This window comes from Pectinophora gossypiella, chromosome 18, assembly GCF_024362695.1.
Source record: "Pectinophora gossypiella chromosome 18, ilPecGoss1.1, whole genome shotgun sequence".
Lineage (NCBI taxonomy): Eukaryota > Metazoa > Arthropoda > Insecta > Lepidoptera > Gelechiidae > Pectinophora > Pectinophora gossypiella.
The window spans coordinates 1,009,182-1,026,005 of record NC_065421.1 but is presented as its reverse complement, the minus strand read 5'-3'; the positions used below and the strand labels follow the sequence as shown (position 1 = coordinate 1,026,005).

At 41.8% G+C, this 16,824-nt stretch overlaps 1 protein-coding gene across 1 annotated transcript in view; it reads left to right on the top strand.

Moving 5' to 3' along the window:
• The window catches only part of LOC126375234 (DNA-directed RNA polymerase III subunit RPC1), a 37,831-nt gene extending 21,629 nt beyond the window's left edge, over positions 1-16,202 (top strand). The window contains exons 16-28 of the mRNA XM_050022135.1: positions 810-889; positions 1,962-2,075; positions 3,669-3,826; positions 4,477-4,649; positions 5,682-5,786; positions 6,466-6,655; positions 7,855-7,979; positions 10,550-10,643; positions 11,168-11,286; positions 12,718-12,930; positions 13,999-14,092; positions 14,769-14,969; positions 15,946-16,202. Of these exons, the coding sequence (XP_049878092.1) occupies positions 810-889; positions 1,962-2,075; positions 3,669-3,826; positions 4,477-4,649; positions 5,682-5,786; positions 6,466-6,655; positions 7,855-7,979; positions 10,550-10,643; positions 11,168-11,286; positions 12,718-12,930; positions 13,999-14,092; positions 14,769-14,969; positions 15,946-16,161 (1,882 nt within the window). The 3' untranslated portion in view covers positions 16,162-16,202. The remainder of the gene's footprint in view (positions 1-809; positions 890-1,961; positions 2,076-3,668; positions 3,827-4,476; positions 4,650-5,681; positions 5,787-6,465; positions 6,656-7,854; positions 7,980-10,549; positions 10,644-11,167; positions 11,287-12,717; positions 12,931-13,998; positions 14,093-14,768; positions 14,970-15,945) is intronic.
• The last annotated feature ends 622 nt before the right edge of the window (positions 16,203-16,824 follow it).

Genomic DNA, 16,824 nt, shown 5'->3' with positions numbered 1-16,824 from the left:
TTGTCATCAGTCCGTCTTTTAGCCCAGACGGTCTTCCCTACATTGACCTTACTTAGCTAGAAAAGAATCGATCGGCCTACGCTAAAATAATATTCTAATGTACAATCAAAGAGCAAAAGTTCAGTCAAACTGGGTATTTATAACAGTGTTGAAATTATGAACCATTAGTTATCATGATTAACAGCCTCCGTGGTCTAGTGGTAAGAGCGTTAGGCTCACGATCTGGAGGTCCGGGTTCGATTCCCGATGGGGACATTGTCGAAATCACTTTGTGAGACTGTCCTTTGTTTGGTAAGGACTTTTCAGGCTTGAATCACCTGATTGTCCGAAAAAGTAAGTTGATTCCGTGCTTCGGAGGGCACGTTAAGCCGTTGGTCCCGGCTATTAGCCGTAAAAACACCTCCACCAACCCGCAGTGGAGCAGCGTGGTGGAGTATGCTCCATACCCTCTCCGGTTGATTGAGAGGAGGCCTGTGCCCAGCAGTGGGACGTATATAGGCAGTTTATGTAGTTATCATGATTATAAAATTTATGTTTTTGTAGGTGTTTTTGGTCTATTATTATTATTATTGCGTATGGCAGACAAATATCCTGCTTGGATCAAATATCCAGCTTAAGCTCCCTTAACCAAGTCTCTGCTGCATCCGTCACACAATGCAGCTCGGCTATACCACCTGGGAACTGTAGAGGGCACTCGTTCACTATGTGAGATATGGTTTGGTCTATTACAGAAACGACATGTAACCAGGAGGTCGCAAGTGCAACCTAAACCAATGAGTTATTAATCTTTAAAAATATTATCCTTCCAGAGAATTGGCTGCGAAAGCCTGCTTCCGAGAACTGCACCCGACGAATGCGCCGCTAATCATGGCGCAGAGTGGCTCTAAAGGTAAGGTATCGTTAACGCTCAGAAAATTATCGACAGAAATCAAATCAAATTGCAAATCACTTTGTGATCCCTAGTTTGGTTAGGACATTACAGACTGATCACCTGATTGTCCAAAAGTAAGTTGATCCGTGCTTCGGAAGGCACGTTAAGCCGTCGGTCCCTACTTACAGGTTACTACTTACTGATGTAAGTACGTAGTCGTTACATGAGTTATGTCAGGGGCCTATGGCGGGTCATTTCATCATCATAAGCATTATCCCGTTTATCACCTGGTCCGCTTACCTACCCTGAAGATTTGACAGAACCGGAAATCAGAGTCACGTTAATTCACGTAATTGTCATAAGTCGTTTAAGTCGTTGCGAAGCATGACTGTGTTAAATTGGGTGATAGATAAACTTGTTAAAGGTCAATTTAACATTTTTGATTCTATGTCATTTCGCAAGGTTTTGTGATAAAACTCAACTATTGCAAACCTTCCAACCTTAGCTGATATCAGGGTTATTACCACTTAGTACCAGATCCTAGCGTGCTCTTGTCAATGGACCTGCAGAAAAGCACCTAGTTGTGGATTATCACCCCTATTCACAGATAATACGTTGGTATCTTTTTCTCTCGCGTGGGTTGTGAGATCTCTTCAGGAGATTGTTGGGGCTGACGCGTATTCTGTGCTGTGTAAAGCATAAGGTCATAATATCATAAAAATAAAAAACAATTTGAAACCGGGACCTATGGATCGTAAGCCGTTGTTGCGGTGGCGAAAAATGATCGGCGTCCAACTTCAAAATTCGAACATATAAACTAAACAGATAAAAAATTAAAAACATCCTCCTCCAATCCGCGCGCAGCCTTCACGATTCAAGATTCAAGTCTAAACTATGTTCGATGGGGGTGAGGTAAACCTAGCTCAGCCGCTGGTGGGGAGCGGAGAGTTGCCGTTCTATACGTAGTATTATTCCTTATTCTATGCTATAAGGTTCACCGTATCAGGGTTGGGAGTGCAACGCTCAACAACTGGACCACTAAAGCCGTTATGGAAAATAAAATGATTTATACTATACATTTTCGTTTCAGGGTCAAATATCAACATATCCCAGATGATCGCGTGCGTGGGCCAGCAGGCGCTGAACGGCAAGCGCGTGCCCAACGGGTTCGAGGACCGCTCGCTGCCGCACTTCGAACGACATTGTAAGTCCCACGTCATCTTAGGACATATTAGGAGTATAGACAAACCTACACTCTTTCACAGTAATTTAAAAAAGTTCCTTGTAGGCAAATGTTATTATAACATTCAAGATTTTTTTGCAGATAAACTATAGTATTTTATGCAACAGTTGTATAAGAAGGGTCAAAAAATGCGAGTGGCGTGAGTTGCGATGTGAGCCTTGGCGAACATCGCAATAAGAGACGCCACGAGCATTTTTTGACCTAGTTATACAACGTTGCATACAATACTTTTTCTACGACGACGTAATTTTAAATGAAACAAAAATTATACAAAGAAAAATTTTATTTATAAAAATTATTTTCCAACGCGCGGGAAAATGGCGGCAAATGTATACTTTTTTTTATAGTATATCTATGGCACCAAACAAAGTAAAGGTGCCAGTTTCCAGGTTAAAAAAAAAAAAACAACAACAATGCTTTTTTGGCGACATTATAGTACAGTTACACTTTGTAAACAATGCTTTTATAGGCCATAGAGCGTACACTTTTTCAAAGAGTTTAATTATGTATGTACTTATATTAGACTTTTTGGTTATTTAAATGCCAGATTAAAGTAGAGGAGTAGAAAAAATACTTAAATGCTTTGATGTCTCTTTTTTCTTAAGTTGTTTTTTTTTATATATATAATTTTGTACCTACCTAATTACTTAATAATAATATTTAGTTAGTTGTTATAATATTATTATAATAAGACACCTAGTGTCGCCTCTTTTATATTGCCGTGCCCTTGCAGGGCGTCACATGTACCTTTTTACTATGTTCCACCTTAATTTATGTTTGTGACATGCAATAAATGAATATGAATATGAATCATCATCCCACTGATTCAAGCTCCAAGCTCCTGTTTCTGTCACACGTTTGATAAAATCAACATAGCTTTGCAGTATGATAGTATAAGTTCGTACCCTCAAATTAGTATATTAAAATATTAATATAATCGTCGCTTGTGATAAAATGCGCCGCGGACGCTTTTTTACTAAGATTGGTTGTCTATGCAAATTCCCCGAACTTTTCATCCCGGAATAGCCATTCCGCTAGCAGCGCCAAACACAGTGCTTTGGTGTATGTACCGAACGACCCGATTGGCTAATGGCCAATCAGCTCGCATCAACAAAGACCACAGGAGCTCGATGCTGATTTTTTATAGAACTCGTTAGTCTAATTCTTCCAAATGAAGTAAATATGCATGAACATTTCAAGGTTTTCATGCAGCTGCTTTTCCTCGGCAGATTTAGTTTTAGGTGGATGAGACGTTCGACAGAAAATATATTTATATAAAAACTGAGGATTCAAAGTGTGACTGTGTTAACGATTGGATAAAGGATTTTTGTTTTCATAAAATTCTGACTCGGACGGGACTTGAACCCGCAGCTCTTGTCAAGCCGGGACGAACGTGTTAACCATTACACCACCGGGTCCTCCTGTCCATGCGAAGTTCATCGATCTATGTATCGCCATTAAGCCGGCGCCATTTGTCTAGAATATAGAGTACTAATATTTCCTATTTAATTTCCTTTTTGTGGATAAAGATTTTATTGAGTTGGAATGTTTCAGCCAAGATCCCGGCGGCGCGCGGGTTCGTAGAGAACAGCTTCTACTCGGGGCTGACGCCGACGGAGTTCTTCTTCCACACGATGGGCGGCCGCGAGGGGCTCGTCGACACCGCCGTCAAGACCGCCGAGACTGGGTACCTGCAGCGGCGACTCGTCAAGGTACCCTAACACCCACAGTCATGTTATAGATCGGCAACCTCCCCACCAGTGGCTGAGGTAGATTTACCTCTCCCCCTGGTGGTTATATTACTCTAACCGCCTTGTTACAAAACGAAGCCTAAAGATAATAGGTACCAGGTTTCAAATGAAACCATAGACGAAAACCTAGCAATATGAGACAACGTATTTTTCAAATTCAAAATTCAAATTCGTTTATTGCAAAAAATGTGGTACATATATGGCACATATGTGGTACATATATGGCACATATGTGGTACATATGTGGTACATACATATTTGTTATGAAATGTTAATATTGTTACATACTTACATACATAAACTCATGCCTATTTCCCACCGGTGTACGCAGAAACTATGGAATTTCACGCTCTCCATCTACTCTGGACCGGCGTGCGTGTATGAAGCGATTGATGAATGTGGAGGAAGCAAGACAAGTGTGTCAGGAACGAAGCAAATGGAATTCTATAGTCTCTGCTTACCCCGGTGGGAAATAGGCGTGAGTTTATGTATGTATGTGTATGGAATTCCACTTGCTTTGATCCCTTGCTTCGAACAATCGTAAGATATTCATCTAGGACCGCTGGCTTCAACCGGCATCAATCTTCATCACATCTTCGTCTTCTTTTCAGTCTTTAGAAGACCTAGTGCTCCACTACGACATGACGGTGCGCAACGCCACGGGAGAGGTGGTGGAGTTCAGGTACGGCAGCGACGGGCTGGACCCCAGCTACATGGAGGGCAAGGACCGGCCCGTGGACCTGGCCAGGGTGCTGGCTGACGTCCGGGCACAGTGCCAGGATAGGTGAGGATTCAAACCCAAAAATATAATCATATTATTTATCGAGATCCAGATGGTAGAATGTTGGTAACATGAGACGAGTAGAGTAACCCATATAGACCCGGAGACGTATTTAATAATGCTAGTTCAATAAGTTTCCGTTGGCCGAGACGAACTGCAGTAGAATTTTACGTTTATATGCGTTAAAATGTGCTAGAAAACCTCATTTTATTCGTTGCGTTCGTACGGCGTACGGGCGTTTATTGCTTCGAAATCCTACTCCAGTTCTTCTGAGTTAGCATTTCTAAATACGCGATCCAGGATTGTACCCAGCAATTTAAAAACAGAGATATCTTTTTTCGTTAGGTAACACAGTTCGACTACTACCGCCTATCACGTTGAACAGAAAGCTCGGTGAGGTGTGGGTACTTAGTTCATCTTGCCATGAATTTACCTCTGATGAATGGGGGTAGCCCCATTGGGACAGAGTCGTGACCTTATGTTGTCATAGTTACACTTTGTAATTTTTGACACAAGTAAATTTGTCGAACGTCTCATCAGTCTAAAACTACTGCAGCTCCTCAAAACGTTCTTAAAAAGTATATCATCATCATCTCCCTAGCTTTATCCCGTTTTTACAGGGTCCGCTGGCCTAACCTGAAGATTTGACTGGTCCGTTTTTTTACAGAAGCGACTGCCTCTCTGACCTTACAACCCGCGAAGAAAACCAGCCCAATACAGGTTAGGTCACATACATCCGAAAATGCATTTCTCGGGAATGTGGGATTCCTCGCGATGTTTTTCTTCACGTGATAATAATTTATAATCAAAACATGAATTCGAAAACAAATTCGAGTATCTTTGGTTTGGGCTTGCGCCCTTAAAGTGAGAGGCAAGCGTTCTACCAACTGGGCAACCACGGCTTAAAAAAAAATATATTGAATACAATTTCAGTAATTTGACTGCCTAATATTTGTTCTCAGGCGGTTATTCCCATGCATTCCTATCTTCTAAATAGTCATTAACCCTATAATAATAAAGCCTTTATTATTCCAGAAACGAAGAGCCCCTGGACGGTGACGGAATCGAAGCAGCGGCAGAAGAAACTTTGGCTTTGGATGATTTCAAAACCTGCACCGAGGAATTCAAGAATGAATTGCTGTAAGTTTTGCAGGAAATTCGAATAGGCTTAGGTCATGGTTTGTCTACCTGAAGACGTCGATCAATAGTTTCTACTAGACTAATCAATAGATCAACGGCACTGATCGATGGTAGAATGGATTCGTCGAAGACGATCAATAGTTTTCACCAGATAGAGAGAGAACGTCGACCAGAATCGATCGAACGGTATCCATCGATCAATTAAAGTTACCTTTTTGTCTAATCAGCCATAACCTCCTAAGGCCGAGATTTCCGGACACAACAGTTAAAACAATGAAGTTTGAAGGACATTCTTCTTAAGTCTTACGACTTTATTGGAAATACGCTGCTGGTCAGAGCTCTAGTCAATCTAGTTGTCAGAAGACATAATATACCCACTGAATGGATTTGATACAGAATTGATTTTTTTTTCCAGAACCTTTTTAAACTCCCTAATCAGTCATAAGGGAAATCCGTTACTGGTCACAGCTCTAGCTAATCTAGTTGTCAAAAGACGCAATACCCACACACATCTAAGTTGTCAATGTTGTCGTACCGTCATAAATCAAATCAAATCAAATATACTTTATTACACAGAACTAAAATTTCAACAATCAGACAAAACACATGAATACAGTACAACAGTCAGTACAGTAGTCATACTGCAACGATTTGATACAAAATTGATCATCTTTTCCAGAACCTTCCTAAAGTCCATCGCCAATAAAGTCCGGTTGCTCCGCTCGAAGTACGCGCACTGCGGCGACATCGTGCGACAGCTGCAACGGCTGACATTGACGCAGCTAGTGAGGTTCATACGAGTGTGTCATGATAAATACCAGAGGAGTGTCATCGAACCGGGAACCGCTGTCGGCGCGCTAGCTGCTCAGGTGAACTTTTTAAACATTATTATGATAGTCTTCATGGTCAACAGCTCCGTGGTCTAGTGGTTAGAGCGTTAGGCTCGCGATCTGGAGGTCTGGGTTCGATTCTCGATGGGGACATTGTCGAAATCACTTTGTGAGACTGTCCTTTGTTTGGTAAGGACTTTTCAGGCTTGAATCACCTGATTGTCCCAAAAAAATAAAGATAATTCCGTGCTTCGGAGGGCACGTTAAGACGTTGGTCCCGGATATTAGCCGTAAAACACCTCCACCAACCCGCATGGAAGCAGCGTGGTGGAGTATGCTCCATACTCCCTCCGGTTGATTGAGGGAAGGCCTGTGCCCAGCAGTGGGACGTATATAGGCTGTTTATGTATGTATGATAGTCTTCTATCGTGTGGGTTGTGAGGTGGATTACAACCTCATCAACCCTGCTGTCAGGGTTATTATTGAACCGCTGAAGGACTATGACATGGCTCAGATCACGACTACGTATTTAATCAGTAAGTAGTAACCAGCACCAACGGCTTAATGTGCCTTCCGAAGCACGGATCATCTTACTTTTTGGACAAACAGGGGATCAGCCTGTAATGTCCTAACCAAACTAGGGATCAGTGATTTTTGTGATATGTCCCCACCGGGATTGGAACCCGGGACCTCCGGGATCGTGAGCCCAACGCTCAACCACTGGACCACGGAGGTACGGAATTATGATATTGGAAAAGAGACATTGAAATGAACAGCTGATTTATCATATAGAACAATCTTTATCATCAAATGAATATTTGTTAGACATCCGAAGCTTTTCACTTATCCCTCATTCAGCGCTTATTGCTATCGGCCCAGTAGGGTCGATTAATTCTTTCAAATATAATCCCCTCATATACCCTGAGCCGAAGTTCGCGCCCAAATGGGCACCCTCAGATCTGTTATCTTAAGTTTTGTACCGGGTGACAACCCTTAGCGATCTCCATAAGTCCGGCCAAGTGGTTAATGCCACTTGCAGCAAATCTACAATAAGTCAAAAATAAGCATGATTCATCATATCCCTGGCGCAATCCCGTTTTTCACAGGGTCCATTTACCTAACTTGTAGATTTCAGAGGTCCGGCTTTTTACAGAAGTGACAGGTCCGGTTTTTATTTTATTTTTATTATTTTTTTACAGAAGTGACTAATAATATTAATTACACTTGTCCCCAAATAGAGTATCGGTGAGCCGGGTACTCAGATGACCCTAAAGACGTTCCACTTTGCGGGCGTAGCCTCCATGAACATCACGCAGGGAGTGCCGCGCGTCAAGGAGATCATCAACGCTTCCAAAAACATCAGGTCGGTAAACTTTCCGCTCCACATGTACAGTTATGAGCAATATAATGTACCCACTTTAGGACTCTGTCGCACTAACATATTTGACATTTAGTGAGACTTACCGTTCAATTTGACAAAAAAGTTAATGTGACATGGTACCAAAGTACACATATTAATTATACATATTAATGCTCGTGACCGTACTTACTTCGAAATTAGAACCCAGTCACAATAACTTATTCCACATTTACACTTCAATTTGTCAAAAAGCTCAATGTGATAATATACTGGGTGTTAGTGACATCGTAACGAATACTGAGGGGGTTGATTCAGACCATGATTCTGAGTTAAAATCAAGTGGAATTTTCCGTCGCAAAATTCATGATTTTTTTTTAGTTTTTTTAAATTATTTTTAATTCTATACTTTTGCGATGGAAAATTCCACTTGATATTAACTCAGAAGAATCAGATGAATCATCCCTCTCAGTATTCGTTACGATGACACTTACACCCCGTACAAGTACATACGGTAGCCATATAAGTAAGTATGGGTGTTAGTGACACCGTAACGAATACTGAGGGGGATGGTTCAGACCATGATTCTGAGTTGATATCAAGTGGAATTTCGTGTCAAAAAATTCATGAAAATTTTTCTTTTCTTTTTAATTATTTTCCAATCCATACTTTTGCGACGGAAATTTCTACTTGATATCAACTCAGAATCATGGCCTGAACCACCCCTCAAAGTTTTCGTTACGATGTCACTAACACCCTGTATAGTAGGTACTAAGTGTATTCAAAAAACGACCTCCGTGGTCCAGTGGTTGAGTGCTGGGCTCACGATCCGGAAGTCCCGGGTTCAATTCCTGGGGACATATCACAAAAATTACTTTGTGGTCCCTAGTTTGGTTAGGACATTATTGGCTGATTACCAGTGATGATCCGTGCTTCGGAAGGCACGTTAAGCCGTTGGTCCCGGTTATTAGTTACTGATGTAAGTAAGTAGTCGTTACATGAGCCATATCAGGGGCCTTTGGCGGCTCAATAGTAACCCTGACGCTAGGGTTGATGAGGTTGGTACTCCACCTCACAAGCCACACGATAGAAGAGAAAGTGTATTCAAAGAAAATAAATAGTCAAGATATTAAATTGTTTACAATAAAACACAACGCTGTTATGTATGCTGCCTCCTGTGCTGGGAGGTTTTCTGGCCACGTCTTTCCCTCAGCGTTACAGATTCCGATGTGGTAGTAGTTTTACAGCTAGTTACATAATATTTAATTTAATTATGTTTGACGTTCAAAAAGCGCTAACTTTGTAAGCCAATTTTGAAAAATAATTTTTTTTTTTTTTTTGAATGTAAATTATTTTACCAATATTTTTTATTTTATGTATTCTGGCAAATAAATTCGTCCCTGACGTCGCAAAGTGACGTATCTCAATTTTTTGGCAGATCTGATTTGCACCTTATGTTATTGTCAATAAGACACAAATTATTTTAGCAGAAAATTGCAGATACGTCTGTTTGCGACGTCAGCGACGAATTGATTTGATAAGTTATTATTTTTAAAAACCGACAGAGGGATTGTGTCCTCTAACATGATGGACTAATGTTATGGGCGATAGGCTGATCCCTTATCACCATAAGGTTCATCATATCCAGCTTACGACATCGTATCAACAGTGGCTGCAAGTTGTCTTTGATTACTTGTGGCTCTGCCCACCCCATTAGGGATTACGGGCGTGAGTTTATGTATGTATGTATGTATGTTATTTTTAAAAAGAAATAGGGCATTTGACTGAGTCAAAGATAAATTATGAAATGCTAGTCTAGAAATGAATGCCTAATTAGTAAAATCACGTGGTTTCCAAAATTGCTTGCATTGATAGCAATAGGCTCGCCCCCTATTGCATGTTCTTCTTCTTTGCGAGTCGATGGCGATCGAAACTAAATTTTTGCTGACCAATAATTGGCCACGGTTACGGCATTGTCAGTGGCTTTGTACAGGTCTTTAATAGTGCAGGTGTTAGGGCACTTAGGACAGCACAAAAGGTGAGCCATAGTTTGTGGTGATACTCCTCTGCTGTAGAATCTATACTTTCAATAAGTGTTATCTAATGTTCCTACTAGACAATGCAAACCTGATCTCGCGGTGTCTAATTTTTCTGGATCAATGCCGAAGTATAATACAGGGTATTAGTGACATCGTAACGAAAACTTTGAGGGATGATTCAGACCATGACTCTGAGATGATATCCAGTGGAATTTACCGTCGCAAAATTCATGTTTCTTTTTTTAATTATTTTCAATTCTATACTTTTGCGATTGAAAATTCCACTTGATATTAACTCGCAATAATCAGCTGAATTATCCCTGACGAGATTCCATTCGAGATTGACGGGATTAGGCGAATCTCCTTCTTGTTTCCATTATGCTGTATTCCAAAGAAAACTTAATTATTTGGTTAGTAATATTGAAGAATAAAGGCTTTTGTTTTCTTTCAAAAAATATTTTGAAAACTTCGGATCTCGAATTTGCGATCTCGCATGCATTCTACATGAAAATAAACAAGTTTCCATTTTGATATCAGTACACCCATCATCACGGCGGAGCTGGTGCAGCCGTATGATCAGGAGTTCGCCAGGAGGGTGAAGGGACGCCTCGAGAAGACCACGCTTGGGGAGGTACCTACATACATAGTCACGTTTACATACTCTTAATCTCGACTGATTACATCACTATGCTAATGAACTCAGCACTAGCTTACGTACTTCGAAAGATTAATTATTAATCAATTTTATGCACGTTGGTTTTTAACAACATGAGAGGGGTTAAAAAGGTCACATCGAAACGATAAAAAAAGCGTATTTTTTTTTGATGAACGCTTGCCTCTCACTTTGAGGTCGCAGGTTCGAATCCAGCACAGGACTAAACCGATGATAGTCGAATTTGTTTTCGGTTTCATGTTTCGATCATAAATGATTACCACGTGCTCATTGGCGAAGGAAAACATCGTGAGGAAACCCGCATTTCCGAGAATTGCATTTTCGGAGGTGACCTAACCTGTATGGAGCTGGTTTTCCCTTCGCGGGTTGGAAGGCCAGACAGGCAGTTGTTTCTGTAAAAAACCGGACCTGTCTCTTCAGGTTAAGTAAGCGGACCCTGTGAAAAACGGGATAATGCTAGGAAGATGATGATCAAATTTCAGATTACAACATACATCGACGAGGTGTACCTGCCCCAAGAATGCTTCCTCCTGCTCAAGCTGGACGCGGAAAGAATAAGACTGTTGTGCCTGGAAGTCAACGTGGAGTCTATCGTATATTCGTAAGTCATTCGTCTCTTGTGTAGCCTGTGAGGAGCTGGGTGGCGCAGCGGTAAACGCGCTCGGTCTGCGATTATTGAAGTTAAGCAACTTTCGCAAAGCCCGGTCATAGAATGGGTGACCACAAAAAAACAGTTTTCATCCCGAGCTCCTCCGTGCTTCGGAAGGCACGTTAAGCCGTTGGTCCCGGCTGCATTAGCAGTCGTTAATAACCATCAATCCGCACTGGGCCCGGGTGATGGTTTAAGGCCCGATCTCCCTATCCATCCATAGGGAAGGTCCGTGCCCCAGCAGTGGGGACGTTAATGGGCTGATGATGATGTAGGCTGTGAGGCCAAATTCGATCCCGAATTACACTACCAACTTGCGGTTACGGGGTCCCATGCTCTGTTCGGTGCGAACAGACCCGCCACCGAAGACCATTTTTTTACATCTGCCCAGGCCACCGGTCGAAAGATATAAAATCAATTATTTATACATCTGAACAAATTCGAATCCCAAATTCAAATATATCTTTATTCAGTAGGTAACATAGTTACACTTTGAATCGTCATTTTTTTACATAACGAACGTCTCATCCGCCTAAAACTACTGCAGCTTCTCACAACCTTATAGTCAAGGAAAAGAAGCTGCAAGAAAAATAAGAAATTGATAGACAGTAGCTTTATTAAATCTAAGAGATTTTTTCCCAAATGACAATTGTTCACGTTCAGAGGATTAGGTTCGTTTAGACGTTTCGTCGTGATTTATTGCCAGTCCAGTGATCTCACAGGTGTTTTTTTTTTGACGTGACTTATTGTAGATTTGCCGCAGATGGCATTAACTACTTGGCTGGACAATCTCACAGGTGCGGAGCGGAGAGTTACCTACACGCAGCGCAAGCCACAGCGCTGTTCTTCGTATTTGTAGAGATGTAAAGAGTCCCTATTCCCGGATATCGTTCAGACATCTTTTTTTTTTATGTACCATAGATACAATTTAATGCTACATTTTAAATAGTTAACATCGGAAAACCCTAAAAGGGTTTGTCCCGACATTAATCCCACATATTATTATACTAGTACATCTTATACTAAAGACAAGTACAATCAAATTGCGACACCCAACGAAGTTGCTCGCGCAGCATAGACTGCTTGTTTTACAAACACAAATGTTTATAGCGATATACTAAAGCGGCAATCTATATCGCAACACCTCCGCTGGATATCACAATATCTTTACAAACATGGTAGGCAAGTACAAGTTGATCGCATACGTAGTAGTGGTGGCGGTTCTGTCACTGTCAAATGATAACTGTGTACGCTGTGGTTAAATCCGATATTGAAACCGTGATATTTTGGAAATAAAAGGCTAGTAAAAGTATATGAAACAGTTTATTCGTTACCGAAGAAGCCTACAGTATTGTGCTTGACCAAATCATTTGTTAATTCCAGTATCTGCACGTCAAAGCTGAAGATCAAGCCTGGTAACGTCTGCATAGTGTCGGACTGGGCGATCAAGGTGCACGCGGAGCCTGGCAAGCAGGGCGGCTGGCTGAACATGTCGCTGCAGCAGCTGGCGCGGCTGCTGCCGCTGGTGCCCGTCAAGGGGCTGCCGCAGGTGACGAGAGCCGTCATTGCCGCCGACGACACGCAGCAGACCAACAGGTGAACACCAGGGCGGGTAAAAAGTCCAGCAAACTGACTCATGTGACTGGGCCAACCGTGTACAACAGATTGCCTAAATCTGACGCGCCATTCTTCTTCTATCGTGTGGATTGTGAGGTGGATTACCAACCCCCTCAACCCTGGTGTCAGGGTTACTAGTGAGCCGCCAAAGGCCCCTGACATGGCTCTGTAACGACTACTAACTTACACCAGTAAGTAGTAACCGGGACCAACGGCTTAACGTGCCTTCCGAAGCGCGGATCATCTTACTTTCGGACAATCTGGTGATCAGCCTGTAATGTCCTAACCAAACTAGGGACCACAAAGTATTTTTTTTTGTGATATCTCCCCACCAGGAATCGAATCCGGGACCTCCGGATCGTGAGCCCAACGCTCGAACCACTGGACCACGGAGGCCGTTCACGCGCCATCATTCAAATGTTTTAAAAGTAGGCTTAAATGCTGGCTACTCGAACACACTTTCTATAGCTTTGAAGAATTTTTAACTTTAAAATTTACCGCTTAGTACTTAAGTACCATTATTGTATTATTATATTTTTCATATGACATGTAATATAACTATTACGAAAAAAAAAGAAAAAAAAAACATCACATCGATCTGCACGGTGGTCATCATCTCCCTAGCATTATCCTGTTTTTCACAGGGTCCGCTTACCTAACCTGAAGATTTGACAGGACCAGTTTTTTACAGAAGCGACTGCCTTACTGACCTTCCAACCCGCGAAGGGAAAGCCAGCCCAATATAGATTAGGTCACATACCTCCGAAAGTGCAGTGTGGGTTTCCTCGCGATGTTTTCCTTCACCGCTGAGCACGTGATAATCATTTATATAAGAACCATAAAAGAGTCATATAATAGCGCATCTTAGGCGTTCCTAGATTGGAGACTCGCCATGGTCGAATACGGCTGGAAAGGAAGGATGTGTAATTTATGATCCAAACATGAATTCGAAAACAAATTCCACATTGGTTTAGGCCTGTGCTGGATTCGAACCTGCGTCCTCAAAGTGAGAGGCAAGCATTCTACCAACTGGGCTACCTGTTTCAGGTATAAACTGTGCGTCGAAGGCAACGGTCTTCGGGATGTGATGGCGACATATGGAGTTGACGGCAGGAAGACAACGTCCAACAACATATTGGAGGTGCGTAACATGAAACATTATACCTTTCGCTAACGGATTACGACCTATTTCAATGTGTTACTACAGGCTGATCACCAGATTGTCCGAAAGTAAGATGATCCCTGCTTCAGAAGGCACGTTAAGCCGTTGGTCCCAGTTACTACTGACTGATGTAAGTAACTAGTCGTTACATGAGCCATGTCAGGGGCCTTTGGTGGCTCAATAGTGACCCTGACACCAGGGTTGATGAGGTTAACATACATACATACACATACATAAACTCACGCCCGTAATCCCTAATGGGGTGGGCAGAGCCACAAGTAATCAAAGACAACTTGCAGCCACTGTTGATACGATGTCGTAAGCTGGATATGATGAACCTTATGGTGATAAGGGATCAGCCTATCGCCCATAACATTAGTCCATCATGTTAGATGACACAATCCCTCTGTCGGTTTTTACGACATGCCCGGGAAGACAAGCAGCTGAACGTTTTCTATGTTTTTTATTTGCTCCCAGAACAGCATAGAAGCGGTTAACATAATTGGTTTAGGCCCGTGTTTGGGTTCGAACCTGCGACCTTACAATGAGAGTTCATGAGTGTTCGTTAAGCGTTCTTCCAACTAGGCTGCCACGGCTCACAACCACAGGATAAAAGTGTCTATAAGAAATAAAGCATCCTATTTTCTCTTCCCAGGTCTACCAGACCCTAGGCATAGAAGCAGCGAAGTCGACCATCATAAGCGAGATCCAGGCGGTGATGTCAGGGCACGGCATGAGCGTGGACCGGCGCCACGTGGAGCTGCTGGCGGGGCAGATGACGGCGCGCGGCGAGGTGCTCGGCATCACCAGATACGGCCTCGCGCGGATGAAGGAGTCTGTGCTCAACCTTGCCAGTGTGAGTGCCTTGTATTCGACTTTCGTCACCCAACACTGTCTCATAAAGGGTTCTAATACTTATTATACAATACATAAATTTTATTATAAAATAAAATAATTTTAATTAAAACACATAATAACGGGTTCTTACCGCGTTCAAATCAGGGATATGAGACTCCCGATATTTCGACACTATTTTAAGTTGGGGTTTATTGATGAGATTTATTGTTTTTAGTTTATAAGTTTGTATAAGTATAAAATAAATAAAAAAAAAATAAAAAAAACTGACATGATCACAGGATGACTGATGAATGTGTTTTAATTATGATAATAATCGCGTAAACCTATGACGATGTTTAAAATATTTTAATTTTTATTTTATTACTACTATTACGACTATTAAGAATGTTCTTTTTTTCATGATTTTCTTATTCTAAAGAAAGAGAGAAAGAAACGTTTACTATGTATTATATTGTATGTATTTATTTGTGTGTATGTATATAATATATATATTTATGTCGGTAGATTATATGGTTACCATTTCTTATTATTATTTTTTATATTTTTTCCTTTTATTGTATTGCACCATCCCGCGCTCCAATGCGTAAACTTAAGGTTGCCTGGTAGAAATAGTTCTTTAGAAATAAGGCCGCCTATTATGTTTATTTTATTCCTATGTACACGTTCTGTATTTATGTTTTTGTGCAATAAAGAATAGGCTAGTATGCAACTAGTCAAATCAGTTACTTTTTTACTAAACGTCAAATCACAAATTTACTATGGAATTTGTATGAAAAAGCACACAAAATGGCTGACTTATTGTAACGTTTTTCTTGATTAAAATTCATAAATAAGTCAAATAGGAAAAAGAAAATATTTTTCGTTAGTTCTAGATCTGTGTTTATTTAGTAATCAGAATTTCATAATTTACCTTGAACCTAGTAATACGACCCAATTATTGATTGATTGTTTAAGGTATAAATTTTCCCTTGCAGTTTGAGAAAACAGCGGACCACCTGTTCGACGCGGCGTACTACGGGCAGCGCGACCGCATCGAGGGCGTGTCCGAGAGCATCATCCTCGGCGTGCCGGCCGCCATCGGCACGGGCGTGCTGCAGCTGCTGCACCGCCACCCGGCGCCGGCGCACGCGCCCGCTGCGCACGCGCTGCTCTTCGACCGACCCGAGTACCACCCACATATATGGCCTTAAGTACCTATTATTACTATGTAACGTTGATTATATTTTTTTTAAGTAAAAACTATTTTTTTATCCATTATCATAATGCACCCCTTTTATCGCGCCATCGGAGGGTCTCCCGCCTGGAAGTAATCTAGCGTGGCCCACATGGAAGTCTTTAAATAGGCTCCGGACACAGGTTGGCCGCTGCAAGGATAATCTATGCAGGTGGGGATATCTGGTTGATGGTTGCGATGATTGCGAGTGTGGAGTATCACCACAAACTATGGCTCACCTTTTGTGCTGTCCTAAGTGCCCTAACATCTGCACTATTAAAGACCTGTACGAAGCCACTGACAATGCCGTAAGCGTGGCCAATTATTGGTCAGCAAAAATTTAGTTTCGATCGCCATCGACTCGCAAAGAAGAAGAAGACCATAATGCATTCCCAAAGAGACCTGGCGACGCTCGGTTGACCGTTGAGAGTTGAAAACTCTCAGCGTGTTATGGGAACAAGCTACTGAGGCTACGAAAGATCGCGAGGAGTGGAAATCTGTTATTCGAGACCTACATCCCAACAGGGCCAATGGTGCTAATTCCTGTAAACACCATCTAATTTAATTTTAAGTTATATCTGTCATTTTCTTATCCGCCGAAAAGGAAAGGGACGGGTAATCGACAAGCATAAAATTTATG